This window comes from Pseudophryne corroboree, chromosome 3 (assembly GCF_028390025.1).
Source record: "Pseudophryne corroboree isolate aPseCor3 chromosome 3, aPseCor3.hap2, whole genome shotgun sequence".
Classification (NCBI taxonomy): Eukaryota; Metazoa; Chordata; class Amphibia; order Anura; family Myobatrachidae; genus Pseudophryne; species Pseudophryne corroboree.
The window spans coordinates 235550561-235574675 of NC_086446.1; the positions used below are offsets into that span (position 1 = coordinate 235550561).

At 46.7% G+C, this 24115-nt stretch overlaps 1 protein-coding gene across 14 annotated transcripts in view; it reads left to right on the forward strand.

Moving 5' to 3' along the window:
* ZMYND8 (zinc finger MYND-type containing 8) overlaps positions 1-22524 on the forward strand; it is a 248958-nt gene extending 226434 nt beyond the window's left edge. For 6 of the 14 annotated variants that reach the window (XM_063958910.1, XM_063958912.1, XM_063958909.1 and 3 more), the window contains 6 exons: positions 8133-8222; positions 8354-8432; positions 9037-9276; positions 9992-10140; positions 12617-12706; positions 21316-22524. In XM_063958910.1, coding sequence (XP_063814980.1) covers positions 8133-8222; positions 8354-8432; positions 9037-9276; positions 9992-10140; positions 12617-12706; positions 21316-21417 — 750 coding nt within the window. In that variant the 3' untranslated portion in view covers positions 21418-22524. Of the gene's footprint in view, positions 1-8132; positions 8223-8353; positions 8433-9036; positions 9277-9991; positions 10178-12331; positions 12401-12616; positions 12707-21315 lie in introns of those variants that run through there. The other 8 variants (XM_063958913.1, XM_063958918.1, XM_063958922.1 and 5 more) reach the window with 6 other exon arrangements.
* Positions 22525-24115: the final 1591 nt, after the last annotated feature.

Sequence of the window (24115 nt, forward strand, 5' to 3'; positions counted from 1 at the left end):
GCTCTCGAACCCCACCCGCATGGCATTTCGCTGCCAGGATTCCAGCGTCTGTATGCTGACCAGCGGTCTCACATACCACACCCCTGCCGAGAATAGACACTATGCAGGGCCGGGTCAACACCTTGTGGCGCCCAGTGCGAAAGTTTCCACTGGCGCTCCCCCTCCCCGGCAAAACAGTTCACGAAAAATAGGGGCGTGGCTTCATAGGGGAGGGTCGTGGCCACCCTTATGCCCCCAGTAGCTGTGCCCCCAGATTTGCCCCAAGTAGTTGTGCCCCCCAGTTGATTTGCCCCCTGTAGTTGTGCCCCCTGTACTTGTGCCCCCCAGTTAATTTGCCCCTTGTAGCTGTGCCCCCTGTAGCTGTTCCCCCTGTAGCAGTGCCCCCAGTATGTGCTCCCTGTAGATCTGCCTCCAGTAGCTGTGCCCCTTGTAGCTGTGCCCCCTGTATGTGCCCCCAGTATGTGCCTCCTGTAGATCTGCCTCCAGTAGCTGTGCCCCTTGTAGCTGTGCCCCCAGTAGTAGTGCCCCCTGTAGATCTGCCTCCAGTAGCTGTGCCCCTTGTAGCTGTGCCCCGTTTGTGCCCCCAGTAGTAGTGCCCCCAGTATGTGCCTCCTGTAGTAGAGCCGCTTTGAAACCCTAAAAAAAAAAAAAAATACTTACGAGCCTCGCTCCTGCTTCCGGACCGCTGCTGCCGCTGTCTCCGGGCGTCGGCTCTTCCCTATGGGAGAGATGTCATGATGTCTCTCCCATAGCAGCGCCGCATTGACACTAGGGGTCAATTTTGACCTATAGCGTCAGTGAGCGATGCGGCGCTCGCTGCAGCCAGGGAGCGGGGAGGGAGGGTGGATCAGTAGCAGCTCTTGTCACGGCGGCGGCGCCCTCAGGGTAGCGGCGCCCCGGGCAAAAAGCCTGCTTGCCCGTGGCAAGAGCCTCTACTGACGCTGTGCACATGCGCACAGCATCTATGCACCACTGCTCTGCTCAGAGCAACGGGTGACAGGGGGATCTCCCAACTGCCCCCTCCCCACCACAGGACACTGCAACCCGCGGGTGCGACAGCGGGACAGACCGTGAAAAATGGGACTGTCCCGCCAAAATCGGGACAGTCCGTAGGTATGCTGTAGGACTAGCTGTGCTGGTATGGGGAGTGTGACTAGTAGCTGAGGAGTTCCCGCTGTGCAGTTAGCGAGTTTAGCCAGTGCCTCCCCAGGCAATTACCTCACCGCACGTCACTGGTATAAATGCTCCACTCACATTTACCACTCGTAAACACATTACAAAACCTAGATGACCTCCACTGATAAGTGTCTGTGCAATGCTGTTAACAACCACATGTCAAATTCTTTCTTGTTTGATATGCGGTTTTACTGGTGTTTTGTATTTGTGTTTTTTCAGCCTTACAGTGCAGGGGTGACTTGTCTCGTACCTTCTTAGCTCTAGACTCTATAATTAGATTGCTGTGCAGTCAGACATACTTATAAGGAAAAATCAATGGTTCTGAAAAAGGAGATTTATGGTAGACTTACCATAGTTAAATCTCTTTCTGCGAGGTACACTGGATTCCGCAGGGAATAACATCGGGGGTGTAGAATTGGATCTTGATCCGAGGCACCAACAGGCTAAGCTTTGACTGTTCCCAGGATGCATTACACCGCCTCCTCTATAATTCCCGCCTCCAGGCACTGGAGCTCCGTTTCGTTAACCAGTAGCAGGCAAAATAGACGGTAGATGTTAGTCATGTAGAACCACATTCTTACGACAGCATAAGGGACTAGCGGCTAATACCATACAAACCCAAAGAAGCTAATTGCGTCAGGGTGGGCGCCCTGTGGAATCCAGTGTACCTTGCAGAAAGAGATTTAACTATGGTAAGTCTACCATAAATCTCCTTTTCTGCAGCGGGGTACACTGGTATTCCACAGGGAATAACATCGGGGATGTTCTAAAGCAGTTCCTCATGGGAGGGGACGCACTGTAGCGGGCACAAGAACCCGGCGTCCAAAGGAAGCATCCTGGGAGGCGGAAGTAATAAAGGCATAGAACCTGATGAATGTATTCACAGAGAACCACGTAGCCGCCTTGCACAATTGTTCAGTGGATGCACCTCGGTGGGCCGCCCAAGAAGGTCCAACAGACCGAGTAGAATGGACTTTGATAGCAGCAGGAGCTGGGAGACCAGTCTGCACATAAGCTTGTGCAATCACCATTCTAATCCATCTGGCCGAGGTTTGCTTATTCGCAGGCCAGCCACGTTTGTGAAAACCAAATAATACAAAAAGGGTATCTGACCTCCTGAGGGAGGCAGTCCTCTCTACGTAAATACGAAGAGCCAGTACCACATCCAAAGACCGCTCTTTGGAGGACAAACCAGAAGAGATAAAGGCCGGAACCACAATCTCTTGATTAAGATGAAAAGATGATACCACCTTAGGTAGATAACCAGGGCAAGTACGAAGAACTGCCCGGTCACGGTGGAAAATCAGAAAAGGTGGATTACAGCACAAGGCGCCTAAGTCCGACACCCTCCTAGCAGAGGCAATAGCCAGTAAAAACACAACCTTAAGGGTAAGACATTTAAGATCCACAGACTCAAGAGGTTCAAATGGAGATTCTTGTAGGGCATTTAAGACAACAGACCGATCCCATGGAGCCACAGGAGGGACATAGGGAGGCTTAATCCATAAAATGCCCTGAGTGAAAGTATGAACGTCAGGAATAGACCTAATTTTCCTCTGAAACCACACTGACAAGGCAGATATATGAACCTTGAGGGAGGCCAGACGAAGGCCTAAATCTAGACTTTGTTGCAGAAAAGCTAAAAGCCTAGAAGTACTGAACAAATAGGCATCATAATTCTTAGCAGCACACCATGTGAAGTAAGAGTTCCAGACCCTGTAATAAATCCGTACAGAAGTCGGTTTGCGTTACTTCAGCATAGTTTGAATAACTGCCTCTGAGAATCCCTTGGCCCTCAGGAGTGAAGCTTCAAGAGCCATGCAGTCAAAGCCAGTCTGGCCAGGTCCGGATAGACACAAGGACCCTGAATGAGGAGGTCTGGGCATTGAGGAAGTAGAAGAGGACGCTCTATTGATGCACCCTGCAGGTCTGAGAACCAATGCCGCCTGGGCCACTCTGGAGCGACTAGAAGTAGTATTCCTCTTTCTTGCTTGAACTTCCTTAGAACCCTGGGCAGGAGTGACACTGGAGGGAACACGTATGGCAGCCGAAAGTTCCAATGAATTGCCAGTGCATCTACGAACGCTTCTTAAGAGGGATCCCTTGTCCGTGATCCGAAGACCGGAACCTAGTGATTGTGTCGAGACGCCATCAGGTCTACATCTGGTAGGCCCCACTTGTCCACTAGGAGTTGAAAGACTTCCGGATGAAGACTCCACTGTCCGGCGTGAACGTCCTGACGACTGAGGAAGTCCGCTTACCAGTTGAGGACTCCGGGGATGAACACTGCCGATATTGCTGGTAGATGGCGTTCTACCCAATGGAGGATTTTTGATTCTTCCAGCATTGCCATGCGGCTTCAAGTGCCGCCTTGAAGATTTATGTACACGTTGTCTGATTGTACTTGAACAGGTCTGTTCTGTACTAGAGGCAGGGCCAGTGTCAACACATTGAACACTGCCCGCAATTCCAGAATGTTTATCGGGAGAAGAGATTCCTCCCTGGTCCACCGACCCTGGAGAGAGTGTTGCTCCAACACCTCGCCCCAACCTCGCAGACTTGCGTCCGTTGTCATGAGGAACCAGTTGGAGATCCAGAAGGGACGGCCTCTGCTCAACTGCTGGTCCTGTAGACACCAGCTCAGTGACAGACAAACCTCTGGAGGTAAGGAGATCATTTGCGACCTGATCCGATGAGACAGGCCGTCCCACTTAGAAAGGATTAACTTTTGCATAGGGCGGGAATGAAATTGAGTGTACTCTACCATGTCGAAAGCCGACACCATGAAGCATAGTACTTGCATCTTCGAGTGTATCGACACTCTTGGGCGAGAGAGGAAGCATCTGATCCTGTCCTGAAGTTTCAGGACTTTCTCTGGAGACAGAAACAATCTCTGGCTGTGTGTGTCTAGCAGCGCCCCAAGGTTCACCATGCTCCGAGCGGGGACCAGTGAGGACTTTTTCCAGTTGATGAGCCACCCGTGGGCTTGTAGGAATTGGACGGTCAGTTCCAGATGAGTGAGGAGAACCTCTTGGGAGTTCGCCAGGAACAGCAAGTCGTCCAGATATGGCAGGATCTTGATTCCCAGACGACGGAGATGAGCCTTTACCTTGGTGAATATCCGAGGGGCCGTAGTCAATCCAAAAGGCATGGCCTGGAATTGATAATGTAGGTTGCCAATAGCAAACCGCAGATACCGCCAATGCGACATGGCAGTAGGATTATACAGGTAAGCATCCTGTATGTCCAGGGATACCATATATTCTTCGGGTTCCATGGCCAGTACAATAGAGAGCAGAGTTTCCATATGGAATTTGGACACGCTCGCAAATGTATTCAATGATTTGAGGTTAGGTATAGGCCGGAAGGACCCATTTATTTCGGTGCTAGAAACAGGGTTGAATAGTATCCCCTGCCTCTCTGGGACAGAGGTACCGGCACTACCACTCCTGTGTCCAGGAGGGATTGTACAAGCAAGTGTAGAGCTTGCACTTTTAATGGATCCGCAAGGATAACCGTTGTGCAAAACTGCCGAAGGGGACGTCTCTTGAAGAGATTGCATACCCGTGAGAGACAACTTCCCGCACCCAGGCGTCCGAAGTGGTCTGTTACCAGGCCTGGGCGAACTGCAGAAGTCGGCCTCCCACCTTGGGGTCCCCAGGGGGAGGCCCGCCCCGTCATGCAGCAGGCTTGTCTTGTTTGGAAGCAGGCTGACGAGCGGCCCAGGATTGTTTAGATTTAGGCCTAGTGGTTTTGGAAGCACGGGCCTGTCGATGATACGCTTGACCCTTTGCCTTCCCTGGAGATCGAAAGGAACGAAAGGTGGTACTCTTAGCCTTTGGAGCAGAAGGATTAGTATTTGGGAGGCACGCAGTCTTGGCAGTAGCCAAGTCGGTTACAATCTTGTTCAGATCCTCCCCAAATAGGAGGTCTCCTTTAAAAGGGAGCACCTCCAAGGTCTTTTTGGAGTCCGGGTCCACCTTCCAGGTCCTCAACCACATAATTTGACGAGCCAGGATAGACGTAGTAGATGCCTTGGCCGCCATTAACCCTGCTTCAGAGGCCACCTCCTGAATATAGTGGGAGGCTGTGGTAATATAAGACAAATATTGTCTGGCAGTGTCAGAAAAATCCTGAGGTAGCTCATTCTCAATTGCCTGAACCCATGCTTCAATTCCTTTCGCAGCCCAGGAGGCTGTCATAGTGGGTCTATGTACAGCACCTGTAAGTGAGTAAATAGACTTCAGGCATACCTCCACACGCTTATCCGTCGGTTCCTTCAGGGTGGTGACAGGCAGAGTAGAAGACACTACAACACGGGCGACATGAGAGTCCACCGGCGGTGGAGTTTCCCACTTGTTACTCAACTCTGCAGGTAAAATTTGTTTCCTGGAGACGACCAGGATTCCTGACGTATGTCAATTAAATGGTCAGAATGTGGTAAGACTACTTTTAGCAACCTTCTGATGTTTGAACTTATCAGGTTTCTTAGACACAGTAGTAGGCTCAATGTCATCATCTATTTGAAGATTTAGTTTAATGGCCTCCACAAGGTCCGGAACATCAACCTGGGTTGTAGATTCCTCATCAGAAGCAACTGTATCAGTGTCTGAAGGATCAGTATATTCCCCATCCCCATCGGAGGAATCATCCAAAATATTAGTGTATTGTGAGGAAGAAATAGCCCATTTATATGACCCCTTGTCCCCGGAGGGGTGTGGGGTAGACTTTTGTTTAACCAAAGATTGATTTAGTTGTAATTGGGTAGACAGAGTATCCGCCCAGGGCGGATTAACTACAGGCTGCAATGGCACAGGAGGTCCTACAGGAGGCGTAAGATGTGTCACAAGTGTAGTTAGCATACTTGAGAACGATGCCCAAGGTGGGTCCTGATTGGACACAGGTGCTGCAGGTTGACTGGGTGTATGGCACTCAGCACCTGAACCAGCAGCTAAAACTTCTCTCACCGGTAAATCCGTGGCCCAAGTACTGCAGGATGCAGAAGCGTCCGTGGATTTCCCGCCCTGTGTGGCAGACATTATAAGGAATGTAGCCTAGGGCGAAACAGTACAATATAGCCAGACAAATACAATACCTGCAAATAACCCCCTACGTAATGTGACGGTAAATACAGTACACAGAACAGAGGATTTAAACGGCAGGAGGTGACTGAAAAACACAGGAAAAATACCAAATCGTATATTCTGTGTGACTATATATATATATATATATATATATATATATATATATAATATGGGAACCTGACGCACCTAGCTCCTCAGGGTACAGAATACAGTGATCGCAATATGTGATACAGGAGAATGGAATCCCACACAACAGCTACAGGCACACTCGGTCACATGTACAATGCAGACGTTATTACATATAAACAATAAAACTGCACTGGACTAGTAATTTACATATTACTATGTCTGAGTATAGATATAACAATGCACAGTAGATACTGATACTTGTACTAAATATTCAGATAGCAGTACACTTGGTCTTAACTAACACTGTCTAAAATTACATGTAGACTACTTAAGTGTCTATAAATGCACAGCGCTGATGAGGCAGGCGGCTTTACAGAGGAGACAGAGCCCAGCAGTCCCGGAGATCAGGCAAGCTAGTAGTGAAGATGGCGCCAAAATCTCTGTCAGGGAGTGAGGGAGAGAGAAATGCAGCTCCAGGGCGGGACCACCAGCAGTAGATGGCACCCGGAGCTGGGGGAGTGGCTACAGGTCAGCGCCTTATCCCCTATGCTGGTCCTCACCACTGGGTACTGTGGAGCCTACAGTATAACAAACGGATTTTAGTAAATCCGACCTGTGCTTCCTTGCCCTGGTAGATATAGTGGGGTCCCTGTGCAGTACAGTGTCCACGCCAGCGGCGCGGTCCGTCTCCTGGGACAGCGACCAGATTGCGATTTTCCGGCGGGTCCCACCTGGGGGACTCTCTTACCTCCTCCCTGATGTGCAACCACGCGATCCAGGAGAGCATCAGCGGTGTGTGCCTGAAGTCCGGTGCTCCTCCATCGCAAGTACCCGGGAACCAGGCCGCAGGATTATGCAGCGCTGCTGGGGGAGGTGATGGAGCCACAGCACAGAATGTCAGACTGACATAAAAGTGCTGCGGCTCTTGAAGTCTTCAAAAAAAGCTCTTTTCAGGGCTGCCTAGCGCAGCCCCACCTGTTAGCTGCCTGCACTGCAGGCACCAACTTACAAACTGAGCTCCAGTGCCTGGAGGCGGGGTTATAGAGGAGGCAGTGTAATGCATACTGGGAACAGTCAAAGCTTTAGCCTGTTGGTGCCTCGGATCAAGATCCAACTCTACACCCCCGATGTTATTCCCTGTGGAATCCAGTGTACCCCGCTGCAGAAATTTTATTAAATAGTCATATTCTACAATAACTCAATGACAATGGTACCCTAAAGAAATTTGCTTTTTGGAGGATTTTTCAGTTCGTGTGTAGATTGTTATTGCGCAGTAGAGGAAGAAGCATATATGTAACTTTTCCAACTCAAAGTTCTGAAACATGTTATCCATGAATAGTCCTATTCATAAAATGTGTGAGGTTCATTTTCTTCTGCCCAAATGAATCGTAGTGTGAGTGGTAGGAAATAGACATTGTAAGATCCAAAGGGGCATATAAATATTCCTGTAAAGAGCTTCGTAATATGTATATGCTATAAAATAACTGTTAATACATGAACGATATAAAATGTTGCCATGAAAGATAACATCTCTTGTAATATTATAAGATCTTTGTGCCCAGTCATAGTTCTAAACAGTCTTGTACATATGTGAGCGATTGAAACTTTCCAGTGAAACGTTCTGTAATGAATGCACTGCTTTCACTGAGCTCTCACTGGCTGCGTTCTGTGCATGTAGTTTTGCTAACTCTGCAGCTATAAGTAATAATGTCACCTATAACATGTTTATCTCCTTGTTTCTAGATGATGGATGCAATCAAAGGTACTATGACGGAAATCTACAATGACCTGTCTAAGAATACAACCGGGAGCACCATAGCCGAGGTATACAGTGTATGTCTCCTGGCTTCATGTGTTGCTCCAAATTCTGGCAAGCAGAAATTTCATATGATTGCTTGTGAAATAGCTGAAGAAATAGTAGGTTGTGCTGTCGTGCTCATCTGAATTATTGCTCCTCCTCATAGATCCGACGCTTACGGATTGAGATTGAAAAGCTACAATGGTTGCATCAGCAGGAGCTGTCTGAAATGAAACATAACTTGGGTAAGAAGTGGGCTTGGGAGTGACTTGCATTGTGTTTTGTACATACGTATTCTATGATGTTTGTACACCATAATGCAACCACAGACTTCTGGTCTTGGATATATACTTTTTTGCTTTTATTGTCATAACACACACACACATACACACGTGTGTGTGTGTGTGTGTGTGTGTGTATATATATCAATGCAAAAAGTGTCCCTGGCACTCCGGGCTTACGTTTAGCTTGCTCGGGTGCCCTCCTCTCAGATTTATATCCGTGTATAGCATCCTTCAAATGGGCGGCACTCAGAGACTTTAAGACAATAGCTATAGTGAAAAAAAGCCCCGCAGGGCAAATTTATTGTGACGTTTCAGGGTATTTATCCCCTTCCTCAGACAATTGTCTGGGGAAGGGGATAAATACCCTGAAACGTCACAATAAATTTGCCCTGCGGGGCTTTTTTTCACTATAGCTATTGTCTTAAAGTCTCTGAGTGCTGCCCATTTGAAGGACGCTATATATATATATATATATATATATATATATATATATATATATATATATAATTAGCTTAAACTTGAAGAACAAACCTCTATTGATCGCTAATGTCTTATTCCCCGTTAGAGCTCACCATGGCTGAGATGCGGCAAAGTCTGGAACAGGAGAGGGACCGGCTGATTGCAGAAGTGAAGAAACAAACTGAGCTTGAGAAGCAGCAGGCGGTGGATGAGACAAAGAAGAAACAGTGGTGCGCCAACTGCAAGAAGGAAGCCATTTTCTACTGCTGCTGGAACACCAGCTACTGTGACTACCCCTGCCAGCAAGCACACTGGCCCGAGCACATGAAGTCCTGCACACAATCGGGTACTTGTTCATGTAACATGGATGTCAACTGACAAACATGCTATTCTTTATATTAGCCTTGTGATTTTATTATTTTATACCGTACAGGTCAGGAGCCAGTGTTCCTTACAATTCATTGTACAGTACACTACAGGAGTTGAAATTAATATGACACTTTTATTTACGCAGATATGTCCCAATTGGCGTGCCACAGACCATGCTTACGCAGCACAGTTTTGAAGCGAATATGAGCCCTAGTCACATCACTAAAGTTACAAAAGTATAATACACACATACCCTGGACACTGCCGTTGGCAATGCATGTAACAGCGGTGTGCAACTCAGGTTCTAAAGATAAAAACAAGGGCCGTTATGAGTAAGCCACGCCATGCATCCTGCCATGCAGCGGCCTGCATAATCTGCGACATTATACCAGTTACATTGTTATAACATACCAATCCTAAGCACAAAGTACACTATAAGTGACTGAATGCAGCTACGATACGACACATATACCAAGTTAAGATATAGATATGAAAGTCCAAAAATAGATACCTGTGGCAGAGCATCTAAGTCGTGTCATGCATCTCCCGAAATATGGCTCAAAAGGAACGGGTGAATGTAGATACCTCTGTAGTGTATAGTAGCATCATTTCTTACACTTACATATTTTTGTACAGCTGTAGTGCCCGGTGTTCCTTATTTAAACTAATATCTATCTGTTTTATATCTGCAGCCACTGCAACACAGCAAGAAGCTGACCCAGAGCTTGGCACAGATAAAACTACACAGCCCACAGCCGGCATTCAGCCACAGCCCATCGAAACTGCCACCACACCAAAAGAAAAGGAGAGTGCGTCGGAAAAGAGTAAAGAGAGTGTCACTGTACGTATCGCTGGTCGATAGCTTACCCACATCCAAAGTGAGTGAAGCCAAATATATGTTTGTTTGTCTGCTGAGGAGATGAGCCTCTCGCTTGCAGTCCATTTCTAAAATGCTTCATGTGTGTTCTCCAATAACTCATCCATGCCGTATATCTGGAAAATGAAACTCTCCTATTTCCTGGTTTGCAGTGTCCCGATGTGTTCAGTGGTGGCTGTCAGGAGACATCCCTTATTTTACAGTTCTACCTGTATGTGACAGACAATAACGCTTCACTTGTCATTTCTCATGCCTTTTATAAGTGCTGATTTATGAAGTAGAGAAGTTATGTTGATATTTTTCCCTAGTCTATATTCATTATATAGCCCCACATTTCTAGTCCCTTAAGGCTCCATAGACCATTAACCATTTCTGAGGGCACAGCAACAAATAAAAAATCTCTAAATTAACACTGAAAGCTTTATAAATATTTATTAAAAGTTACTTCTATAGTGCCAGCATATTCCACTGTGCTGTACAATTGGGAACAAATAGTAATAAAACAAGACTGGGTAATAATAATAAAAGACATAGGGGTATATTCAATTGCAGTCGAAAGCTGCCGTCTGCCGGAAAGACAACAGTTTTCGACTTTTTTAGCTCGGAAGGGGTTCCGACCTATTCAATAGACCCCAGAATTTTCCAACAAGTTGGGAATTCCGACTTGTCGGAAAGCACGTGGATCAGTGGAATAGCCAATTCGCGTGCTTTAAAAAAAAGTTGGATTGAGGTGAGGAGATGGGGGAGCGGGGCGTCGGGCTGCAGGGCACAGGCAGGAACCTGACCAGTGTCCCCCAGGCCAGGCACCTCTCCCGGCAGCGGAGTGTGGCTGTGTGGCTTGCGGGGATCTGCAGCTCCCTCCAGCCCGTCCCTGTGATCTCACACACAGGGACGGCTGTCTGCTGACTGCAGCAGCACAGACAGGACACCGTGAACAGCCAAATCCGACAGTCGGATTTGGCCGCATTGAATAGGCCTTGTCGGATCCATTCCAACAAATGCATGTCGGAATGGATCCGACACCAGTTGAATATACCCCATAGAAGTAAGAGGGCTCTGCCACTCATTTATGTAATAGTATGCAAATATTTAAATACAGGCATCACTTTGTTATAGAAACCACAGAAATTGAATATAAACTAGGCCGTTACAGACAGCCTGTCACTAGATTGTGGATTAGCATTTATTTATATGCTGTAACGCCTTAAACCATACTTGCCTACCTGACACTCTCCATGAGGGAGAAAATGCTCTGTTCCTGGACTTTCCTGGTAATGTATGATTGACATCACCTGTGGTGAGCTAGTTAATTGATAAGAAAGGTGTTTCACCACAGGTGATGGCAATCATACATTACCAGGAAAGCCCAGGAACAGAGCATTTTCTCCCTCATGGAGAGGGTCAGGTAGGCAAGTATGCCTTAAACCCAGTTGTTCCTCTTCACTTCTTGCTTTGACTTGGCTTCCATGTTGAGCTGCATACTGACTGCTCTTTCCTGGATGGCTTCTTATTATGTCACAGCTGACTGAATCCTCATCTCTGTTGGGACTATGGGGTCTATTTACTAAAGCTGGCCATACACCTACAGATTTATTGTCAGATCTGGCTGGTTGGAATGAAAATCTGGTAATGGATGAGAACAAATGACAATTGACCATTTGCTCCCAAATACTGGAAAACAGACAAAAATGGTCAATCAGACAAAAACCACCTCCATTTTTGTCTGTTTTGCGGCATTTAGGAGCTAATGGCCAACTCTCATCCATTACCAGGTTTTCATTCCAACCGTCCAGATCTGGCAATAAATCTTTAGGTGTATGGGCAGCATAAGCCTTGGGTGGAGATAAGGTGGATGGAGATAAAGTACCATCCAATCAACTGCATTGTCAAAGGCTGGGTTTGAAAAATGACAGTTAGGAGCCGGTTGGTTGGTACTTTATCTCCGTCCACTTTACCTCCGTCAAAGGGGTTAGTTTTAGGACGCATGCTAATTCATCAGTCAGGAGTCCTACCTGAAAGCTCATAATGTCTAGCTAGTAAAAGTCTCCTTCATATACAATCTCTGTGGCTTTTTACTACAAGATTGGATCAGCAGCTGTAAATACCAGTCTGTTTTCTGCTATTGTAACAACGGTCTCTTATTTTCCAATCAAAGAATGCAGTGGCTGAGGCATCTCCATCACAGGATGGTGGAGAAGGAGAGATATGAAATGTTAGTGACCTTCTCCATATTCTTCACTTACTGTTTGCCTTATATGATTAGCTTTTGAATCTCCGGTAGACCATACGCCACAGCTTTATTGCTCTTGTTATACAGAAGCCAAGCTAGACCCCCCCTTCAGCCCGTATTGGTCAGTGTTAGGAGGCAGACGAGTATGGCAGCAGTCACTGTCCTCACGGTATAGTCTGCTATCTAAGGTTCCCTGTGCTGTCCCTGCAGATAGCAACAGGTGTGACAAGCAGCCAGCCTATTAAACTGGTCCACGTGCCGCAGACCACTGCCTTTATCCCAACTATTCAACCCACAATTGTAAGTACCAACACTCTCATCTAGTCTGTTGTTGGCATCCAAGTAGTGTAGTACTTCAGTGTCTTCTCTCTGTGTCGCTTCTGCAGTACGATCTCACCAGTTCCCCCACCCTGCACTCTGCTCTCGCACCGCTTTCAGACCTCACTCGCTTTGCTCGGTAACGTTTACTTTCCATACAGTGTTCTCCCACATTATGTGCTGCAGCATGGTAACGATTGTGTAACCAGCATTTATCTCTCCAGGTATAAATAGCAGTCACCTTGCATGCTCTAAATTTTGTATACATACTGTATTTGTATGAGATTGTCCCATCTAGGTGTGTTGTATGTGTATCTTCAGCAATTTCTTACCTAAACCAACACAGGAGTGAGTGGCTTAGATAGCACACAATTCATTAAAACAATAAGACAAATAATCTAAGCTAAGCAGCCTGTTTTCTAACCTTGTTTTAAGTTATATTTTTGTTGTTGCTGTTTTTTGTTTTAAATTACTTTGGTAAAGTTATCTATTAGAATATCTTTTAATCCATATTTTGTAGTACATCACTAGAATGTAGGTCTGGTTCTTCTCTTTTGTTAGGATTTACTCTTAACAGTTATGTTCTCTATTTCAGGACAATATAGATAGTACTATGATTTATTTCTAGTATTTTTGTTTAAATAGTTACATGAGGGAGTTCAGAGCAAAACAAAAAAGGAATAATTTTGCTCCTGGACAAACCATGTTGCAATCCATGACATTTATTTTAATTCTAATCAGGGTAAATACTTCTTTCTCTGACGTCCTAGTGGATGCTGGGAACTCCGTAAGGACCATGGGGACTAGACGGGCTCCGCAGGAGACTGGGCACACTAAAAGAAAGATTTGGTACTACCTGGTGTGCACTGGCTCCTCCCTCTATGCCCCTCCTCCAGACCTCAGTTAGATTTCTGTGCCCGGCCGAGCTGGATGCACACTAGGGGCTCTCCTGAGCTCCTAGAAAGAAAGTATATATTAGGTTTTTTATTTTACAGAGACCTGCTGGCAACAGGCTCACTGCAACAAGGGACTAAGGGGAGAAGAAGCGAACCTACCTGCTTGCAGCTAGCTTGGGCTTCTTAGGCTGCTGGACACCATTAGCTCCAGAGGGATCGACCGCAGGACCCGTCCTTGGTGTTCGTTCCCGGAGCCGCGCCGCCGTCCCCCTTACAGAGCCAGAAGCAAGAAGATGGTCCGGAAAATCGGCGGCAGAAGACTTCAGTCTTCACCAAGGTAGCGCACAGCACTGCAGCTGTGCGCCATTGCTCCTCATACACACTTCACACTCCGGTCACTGAGGGTGCAGGGCGCTGGGGGGGGGCGCCCTGAGCAGCAATAATATCACCTTGGCTGGCAAAATAACCACAATATATAGCCCCAGAGGCTATATATGTGGTAATTACCCCTGCCAGAATACAGAAAAAAGCGGGAGAAAAGTCCGCCGAAAAAGGGGCGGAGCCATCTCCCTCAGCACACTGGCGCCATTACTCCCTCACAGTTCCGCTGGAAGGAAGCTCCCTGACTCTCCCCTGCAGTCTACACTACAGAAAAGGGTAAAAAAGAGAGGGGGGGCACAGATTTGAGGCGCAGTAAATATTATAGCAGCTATAGGGGACATAATTCAGTTAGTCCCTGCATTATATAGCGCTCTGGTGTGTGCTGGCATACTCTCTCTCTGTCTCCCCAAAGGGCTTTTGTGGGGTCCTGTCTCCTTTAAGAGCATTCCCTGTGTGTGTGTGCGGTGTGTCGGTACGGCTGTGTCGACATGTTTGATGAGGAGACTTATGTGGAGGCGGAGCAGATGCCTATAAATGTGATGTCACCCCCTGCGGGGCAGACACCTGAGTGGATGGACTTATGGAAGGAATTACGTGCAAGTGTCGACTCCTTACATAAAAAATTTGACGACAGGCCAAATGCAGGACAGCCGGCTTCTCAGCTTGTGCCTGCCCAGGCAATTCAAAGGCCATCAGGGGCTCTAAAACACCCACTACCTCAGATGGCAGACACAGATGTCGACACGGATACTGATACCAGTGTCGACGACGATGAGTCAAATTTAATGTCCACTAGGGCCATTCGTTGCATGATTGAGGCAATGAAAGAGGTTTTACACCTTTCTGATATAAACCCAGGTACCTCAAAAAAGGGTATTATGTTTGGGGAGAAAAAACTACCAATATTTTTACCCCCATCTGAAGAATTAAATGAAGTGTGTGAAGAAGCGTGGGCTTTCCCTGATAAGAAATTGGTGATTTCAAAAAAATTACTAATGGCGTTCCCTTTCTCGCCAGAGGATAGGTCACGTTGGGAAACTCCCCCTAGGGTGGATAAAGCGCTCACACGTTTGTCTAAAAAGGTGGCACTACCGTCTCCGGATACGGCCGCCCTAAAGGAACCTGCTGATAGAAAGCAGGAGGCTATCCTAAAGTCTATATATACACACACTGGTGTTATACTGAGACCAGCTATTGCTTCAGCGTGGATGTGCAGTGCTGCTGCTGCTTGGTCAGATTCCCTGTCAGAAAATATTGACACCCTGGACAGGGACACTATATTGCTAACCGTAGAGCATATAAAAGACTCAGTCTTGTACATGAGAGATGCACAGAGGGAGATCTGCCGGCTGGCATCTAGAATAAGTGCATTGTCCATTTCTGCTAGGAGAGGCTTATGGACTCGGCAGTGGACAGGGGATGCAGATTCTAAAAGGCACATGGAAGTTTTGCCTTATAAGGGTGAGGAGTTATTCGGGGATGGTCTCTCAGACCTTGTTTCCACAGCAACAGCTGGGAAGTCAGCATTTTTACCCCATGTCCCCTCACAGCCTAAGAAAGCGCCGTATTATCAGGTACAGTCCTTTCGACCCCAGAAAAACAGGCGGGGAAAAGGCGGGTCCTTTCTGTCTAGAGGCAGAGGAAGGGGAAAAAAGCTGCACCACGCAGCAAGTTCCCAGGAACAAAAGTCCTCCCCCGCTTCTTCCAAATCCGCCGCATGACGGTGGGGCTCCACAGGCGGAGCCAGGTACGGTGGGGGGCCGCCTCAAAAATTTCAGCGATCAGTGGGCTCGCTCACGGGTGGATCCCTGGATCCTTCAAGTAGTATCTCAGGGGTACAGGCTGGAATTCGAGGCGCCTCCCCCCCCGCCGTTTCCTCAAATCGGCCTTACCGACAACTCCCTCGGGCAGGGAGGCTGTACTAGAGGCAATTCACAAGCTGTATTCCCAGCAGGTGATAGTCAAAGTACCCCTACTTCAACAAAGACGGGGTTACTATTCCACACTGTTTGTGGTACCGAAACCAGACGGTTCGGTGAGACCCATTTTAAATTTGAAATCCTTGAACACATACATAAAAAGATTCAAGTTCAAGATGGAATCGCTCAGGGCGGTTATTGCAAGCCTGGACGAGGGGGATTACATGGTATCCCTGGACATCAAGGATGCTTACCTGCATGTCCCAATTTACCTTCCTCACCAGGAGTACCTCAGATTTGTGGTACAGGATTGCCATTACCAATTCCAGACACTACCGTTTGGACTGTCCACGGCACCGAGGGTGTTTACCAAGGTAATGGCAGAAATGATGATACTCCTTCGAAAAAAGGGAGTTTTAATTATCCCGTACTTGGACGATCTCCTAATAAAGGCGAGGTCCAGGGAGCAGTTACTGGTCGGAGTAGCACTATCTCGGGAAGTGCTACAACAGCATGGCTGGATTCTAAACATTCCAAAGTCACAACTGGTTCCTTCCACACGCTTACTGTTCCTGGGGATGATTCTGGACACAGAACAGAAAAAAGTGTTTCTCCCGCAGGAGAAAGCCAAGGAGCTGTCATCTCTAGTCAGAGACCTCCTAAAACCAAAACGGGTATCGGTGCATCACTGCACACGAGTCCTGGGGAAAATGGTGGCTTCGTACGAAGCAATTCCATTCGGCAGGTTCCATGCAAGGACCTTCCAGTGGGACCTCTTGGACAAGTGGTCGGGATCGCATCTTCAGATGCATCAACTGATAACCCTGTCTCCAAGGACCAGGGTGTCTCTACTGTGGTGGCTGCAGAGTGCTCATCTTCTAGTGGGCCGCAGATTCGGCATACAGGACTGGGTCCTGGTGACCACGGATGCCAGCCTTCGGGGCTGGGGCGCAGTCACACAGGGAAGAAATTTCCAGGGACTTTGGTCAAGTCAGGAGTCGTCCCTACACATAAACATTCTGGAACTGAGGGCCATTTACAATGCCCTAAGTCAGGCAAGGCCCCTGCTTCAAAACCAGCCGGTTCTGATCCAATCAGACAACATCACGGCAGTCGCCCATGTAAACCGACAGGGCGGCACAAGAAGCAGGGTGGCCATGGCAGAAGCCACAAGGATTCTCCGATGGGCGGAAAATCACATACTAGCACTGTCAGCAGTGTTCATTCCGGGAGTGGACAACTGGGAAGCAGACTTCCTCAGCAGACACGACCTCCACCCGGGAGAGTGGGGACTTCATCCAGAAATCTTCCTACTGTTGGTAAACCGCTGGGAAAGGCCACAGGTGGACATGATGGCGTCCCGCCTCAACAAGAAGCTAAAGAGATATTGTGCCAGGTCAAGGGACCCTCAGGCGATAGCTGTGGACGCTCTAGTGACACCGTGGGTGTACCAGTCGGTTTATGTGTTCCCTCCTCTGCCCCTCATACCAAAGGTACTGAGAATAATAAGAAGGCGAGGAGTAAGAACGATACTCGTGGTTCCTGATTGGCCAAGAAGAGCTTGGTACCCGGAACTTCAAGAAATGTTATCAGAGGACCCATGGCCTCTACCGCTCAGACAGGATCTGCTACAGCAGGGGCCCTGTCTGTTCCAAGACTTACCGCGGCTGCGTTTGACGGCATGGCGGTTGAATTCCGGATCCTAAAGGAAAAGGGCATTCCGGAGGAAGTCATTCCTACGCTGATAAAAGCCAGGAAAGAAGTAACCGCAAACCATTATCACCGCATTTGGCGGAAATATGTTGCGTGGTGTGAGGCCAGGAAGGCCCCTACAGAGGAATTTCAGCTGGGTCGTTTTCTGCACTTCCTACAGTCAGGAGTGACTATGGGCCTAAAATTGGGTTCCATTAAGGTCCAGATTTCGGCTCTGTCGATTTTCTTCCAGAAAGAACTGGCTTCACTGCCTGAAGTTCAGACTTTTGTAAAGGGAGTGCTCCATATTCAGCCCCCTTTTGTGCCTCCTGTGGCACCTTGGGATCTCAATGTGGTGTTGAGTTTCCTAAAATCACATTGGTTTGAACCACTTAAAACCGTGGATCTCAAATATCTCACGTGGAAAGTGGTCATGTTATTGGCCTTGGCTTCGGCCAGGCGTGTGTCAGAATTTGCGGCTTTGTCATGTAAAAGCCCTTTTCTGATTTTCCATATGGATAGGGCAGAATTGAGGACTCGTCCCCAGTTTCTCCCTAAGGTGGTATCAGCTTTTCACTTGAACCAACCTATTGTGGTGCCTGCGGCTACTAGGGACTTGGAGGATTCCAAGTTACTGGACGTGGTCAGGGCCTTGAAAATTTATGTTTCCAGGACGGCTGGAGTCAGGAAAACTGACTCGCTTTTTATCCTGTATGCACCCAATAAAATAGGTGCTCCTGCTTCTAAGCAGACTATTGTTCGCTGGATTTGTAGCACAATTCAGCTGGCGCATTCTGCGGCTGGATTGCCGCATCCTAAATCAGTGAAAGCCCATTCCACGAGGAAGGTGGGCTCATCTTGGGCGGCTGCCTGAGGGGTCTCGGCTTTACAACTTTGCCGAGCTGCTACTTGGTCAGGGGCAAACACGTTTGCTAAATTCTACAAATTTGATACCCTGGCTGAGGAGGACCTTGAGTTCTCTCATTCGGTGCTGCAGAGTCATCCGCACTCTCCCGCCCGTTTGGGAGCTTTGGTATAATCCCCATGGTCCTTACGGAGTCCCCAGCATCCACTAGGACGTCAGAGAAAATAAGAATTTACTCACCGGTAATTCTATTTCTCGTAGTCCGTAGTGGATGCTGGGCGCCCATCCCAAGTGCGGATTGTCTGCAATACTTGTATATAGTTATTGCCTAACTAAAGGGTTATTGTTGAGCCATCTGTTGAGAGGCTCAGTTGTATTTCATACTGTTAACTGGGTTTAATATCACGAGTTATACGGTGTGATTGGTGTGGCTGGTATGAGTCTTACCCGGGATTCAAAATCCTTCCTTATTGTGTCAGCTCTTCCGGGCACAGTATCCTAACTGAGGTCTGGAGGAGGGGCATAGAGGGAGGAGCCAGTGCACACCAGGTAGTACCAAATCTTTCTTTTAGTGTACCCAGTCTCCTGCGGAGCCCGTCTATTCCCCATGGTCCTTACGGAGTCCCCAGCATCCACTACGGACTACGAGAAATAGAATTACCGGTGAGTAAATTCTTATTTTTGCACGTAGCCCACAAATACTGGACAGCTTTATATTTACATTGCAGTTAAGAGTTTAGCTAGGACACGGCCCTCCCAACTCTAAATCTCTCTACACATTTTAAATCTGCCCCACCTGCAGTGCAACATGGTTTTGGCAAGGTGCAAAGATATTGCTCCCTACTTGCAATCGGCCTCAAGGACTCTGGGCCTAATTCAAGGTTGATTGCAAAAGTAACATACTCCTCTAATGGGCAAAACCATGTGCACTGCAGGTGGGCAGATATAACATGTGCAGAGAGAATGATATTTGGGTGGGGTATTCATACTGAAATCTAAATTGCAGTGTAAAAATAAAGCAGCCAGCATTCACCCTGCACAGAAACAATACAACCCACCCAAATCTAACTCTCACTGCACATGTTATATCTGCCCCCTCCCCCTGCAGTGCACATGGTTTTGCCCATTAGAGGAAGATTTTGCTTTTGCAATCAACCTTCAATAAGGCCCTTGATTCAGAAGATATTTTTGGTCTTTTGCCCGCTATCACTGCTAAGGTGGGTACACAATAGGCGTTGTGCTCTATGAGCGACATCGACTAGTGTTTCCTCTCCTGGGCCCGGGGCGGTCGGTGGCAGTGTGTGCACACTGAGTGATATGCAAACGATATTGCTCAATGACGTCAAGTCCCGGCCGGGCCGTGCATGCAGCTTTTGGACGATAGTCCAAACTGAAAACAAGAAGTCCTGAGGACTGAGCTTGAGAGGTAGCTGATAATTTTTGTGTAAAGGAAGGGACATCTACTTTGAAAGTTAGAAAACATTAGGAAACATTAATAGTTTTATTATTAAGAAAGCCTTATACAGTATAAGTAAAACGATATGAAAATGTATAGTACTTTGGTAAATGTAAAAAAAAAAAATTCCCACATCAAAATTGAAGAGAAAAAATGGCTGTCAAACAGTAGTTAATGTAAAAAAAAGTACTTAAAACTGGTAATATTTGTCCACTTTTACAAATCATTTTTTGCTACATTTCACCATTACAGCACTTTTATATCCTATCCCTATTCTATCCCCATTAATTTATGATGCATAAATCTATACACAAGCCTTGAGGGCACCCTGACTCCCATTGCTTCTTACTGTAGAAGGTGGCATTCCCTGTGCCTCAGACTGGGAGTGTGGCACTTGGCTGTGACTCCACAACCAGGCGTTACACTTCGAGCATAGCATTGACATGAAGGAGCAGCAGCCGACAGATTCACATGTAAGAAGCTTCTGGCTGTTTTTTCCTTCATGGTAGTGACTGATACTCTGTGGGAAACCTCTGGAGCATTACAAATATTGGATAAGTGATCATTCAGTGTTTAGCTGCCCCCCCCCCCTCCCTTAACCATTGGTGCCCTAGGAATCCACCTCAGTTTGCCTAATGTTAGTGCTCACCCTAAATGTGAGTAATTTGAGCATCTCCAGCTATGGTGGAGTAACAGACATTTTCCTAGTGTGAGTAACAGTCCCTAGGTGTCTCCTCAATTGCATTGTGGTGCTTTCTAGCACACTACAAGCCAGATATTGGGGACTATTCATGAAGCAGTGAATAGAGTGTAGAAGTGATCCTGTGGAGAAGTTGCCCATGGCAACCAATTGGCTGATCTGTACAACTGTATAGTATGCAAATGATAAATGTTACTTCAATGCTGATTGGTTGCCATAAGCAACTTGTCTACTGGCACACTTTTCACTGCTTCATGAATAGACCCCATTGACTTACTATACATGAATCTATGTATGAGAGGTTGGCAACTTATGACTCCAGCTGTGATGGAAGTAACAGTTCTTAGAAACCTATATATAAAACTACTGTTATGTTGTTCCATCATTTTGACGGGCTAGTAACTAATGTCAGCACCAGCAGCTGTGTGCACCCGAACGGAGCAACAATTGAATTGCTCCACCGGCTCGCAAAACACTTGAATCCCCCCCCCCCCTACCCCTCATAGAGGTGAGGAGCAGCGTTAGCCTTTTATTATATAGGATGGTCCCTGGAAGTCTGTTGTATCATATTGCGATGCGCTAGTATATTATGAGTCAGTGAGAACAGACATTGCTGTGCATAAAATGGAGCAAGGGAAGAATTTCTCCTCCTTCAATAACACATTTTATTTCTCATCAACAGACCATCCCTGTGGTAGTAAGTCCAAATGCCGGAACTGTGGCAGTGAGAGCAGGCGCTCAGTATGTGCAAACCACCATGCCTGTCCAAGTAAGGAGAGCGTGACCTTTGTCAGGTCTGAAATGCCAATCCAGAGCCTGCGCCATGGTCTTGCATTAACGAACCAAGCAAAAAAAACACTACAATGTGACAGAGTATTAACCAGGACCTTGTTCACATCTACCAAAACGGCTCATTCTGTTTGTATATAATGTACAATTTGTGGATGTGATTAAAATTAGAAAACCATCTTTTTATATTTGTATTCACTTTAACTTATGAACATTTACTTGGAATGATTATCACAACGTTAAAACACCATTGCCGATTATGCCAGAAACTGATGAAAACCTGGGCTTATTTAAATACGCTAGGGGTGGACCTTTGCTATTGCCCCGCCCCCAAACTCATATGCAATATGGAGGCAACTTGCGGACCTTCCAAATTGAGATCTGATAGAACATGTACATATGCAGAGATTTTCTACGCCTATTAATCTGTGTACGAAAGACATCTTAGATAGAATTATTGTACAAATTCCTTCTTAGTGTGCATTTAACAACAAATACTTTACAAAATAATCTGATCATCGGAAGATATCGTAACATTTTGCCTTTCTATTTTGGGTTAAAAGCAAGCAAAATAACACGAGTATAAACAACCAGATTCCAGAATCAGGAAAAGAAGTTGAATGCTAGACAGCATGTGTGAGAATGGCTGAAAGCAGAGTTTCCGTCAGCGCATGGAGAAATATTGTTTAGCAAAGTGAAAACAAAAGAGCATCATTTCTGGAAAACACCTCTAGTCTGTTACATTTACGCTGTAGTTTCATTTCGTATGTTGTGTAAAATACAAACATTGAACAAACCCGGACACGATGTATGTATATGAGAAAACTCACTGTATGATATCATTCCAGTACAATCTGTTGTAAATTTTTCGTCTTGTTCATTTTCACATTGTTCATAAAGGATGTACATGAACCAGCTCTATATGATGGAGACATGACACCGCCTAATAATCCTAAATGAAAGGAAAGATTTCTGGCTAAACGGATTTGGACGGTTAGTCTGGCTGGGTTCCTTGTCAAAACATAATTGCTTTTAGCATATGGAAGTATTTTTTCACATTTTCTTTGTATAAAATTTGTATTAAATCCAGAAATTTCCTTTTCGTTATTTTGTTTCTGTTGTGTGACAAATTATGTGCATGTTTTGTTTTTTGTTTGTCTTTTATTTCATTAGCACAGTATTTTTAATCTATCCAGCACCTCCCGATGCTGTGTAGTTGATGATTGAGTGTAACAAGTATGGTGCTCAGTGTGTATTCAGTAAAACCCAGAGATTAAGGGGGACATTTACTAAGCAGTGAGAAGAGCGGAGAATTGAGCCAGTGGAGAAGTTGCCCCATCAACCAATCAGCAGCTCTGTATCATTTTATAGTATGCAAATTATAGATGTTACTTCAGTGCTGATTGGTTGCCATGGGCAACTTCTCCACTGGCTCACTTCTCCGCTCTTATCACTGCTTAGTAAATGTTCCCCAAAGTACTGTACATCAGCCTAAATTCTAACAGGTGGTCCTGGCATAATAAAATAAAAAAGAGGCTCAGATGGGGACATGGGAAAGTATTAACAATCATTAATATTTAAATCTATTATGAAAAACGAAAAACAATATCTGAACAATGCAAATGACTTAGTTAAAGTAGAACCCAAAATACACTGAAGTGCCCAAAGTCCTGTGACAGTAGTATGTAAAGGTAATAGTAGGTGGCTTCACCATACTGTGGGGGTAATTCAGATCTGATCATAGATATGCTAAATTTAGCACATCTACGATCATTTACTCAAACATGCGGGGGGACACCTGGCACAAGGCTAGTCTCCCCTGCATGTCTGGCCCCCCTCCCCGCAAGTGTGCAAAAGCATCACTCGGCGGCAATGCTTTTACACCCGGCGAGTAGCTCCCTTCCTGCGTGCTGGAAGGGAGCTACCCACCGCATCCCGCCAACGGCGTTCTAACGCCGTTGGCGCACCCCCTTCCGCCCCGCAACCGCCTCTACCTGTCAATCAGGCAAAGGAGATCGTAGTCCAGAGATGCTGTTAGCATCTCACTGGGCTCCCTGGGTGCGCACATGCAGTGCGCTCACTGCGCATGCGTACTCCACAGAGGGATTCAGACTGCGATCGCTGCTGCTGCAGCGATCCAGTCTGAATTAGCCCCTGTGACGTTTTGGAAATGGCCAGGCCTGCATCAGCTGTAATCTGACATCTCATGAGTCAGTTTGAACACTGACTAGGCTACTAATGGTAAGGCGACGTGAATGATCAGAATTCAAAAGGGGCATGATATTGGGTGCCCGACAGATGGGACATTTCATTTCCGAAGGTGTGCCGACAGTCTACATTCCTCTATGGTGTCACGTATGTACTGTGGATACCTCATAGAAGGACTCTCCACCCGCCGTGGATAGCACAGTGGCCGACCAGCTGTGTCTGGCCAGAATTGTCTGTGGTAACTGACAACAATGGCTCAAATCACATCCACATTCAATGCAGGAGGTACTAGATGCATATCCAGCAGGTCAGTGCAGAGCTCTTTAGCTTCCATGGTACATGGGAGCAGAAGACCCACCAGAATACCTGGGCTTGTGATGTCGCTAAGTGGACCCTGGAACACTGGCACCATATTAATAATAGTATTTATATAGCGCTCTTTCTCCAATAGGACTCAAGGCGCCTGGTGGCTTGGTACACTGAGT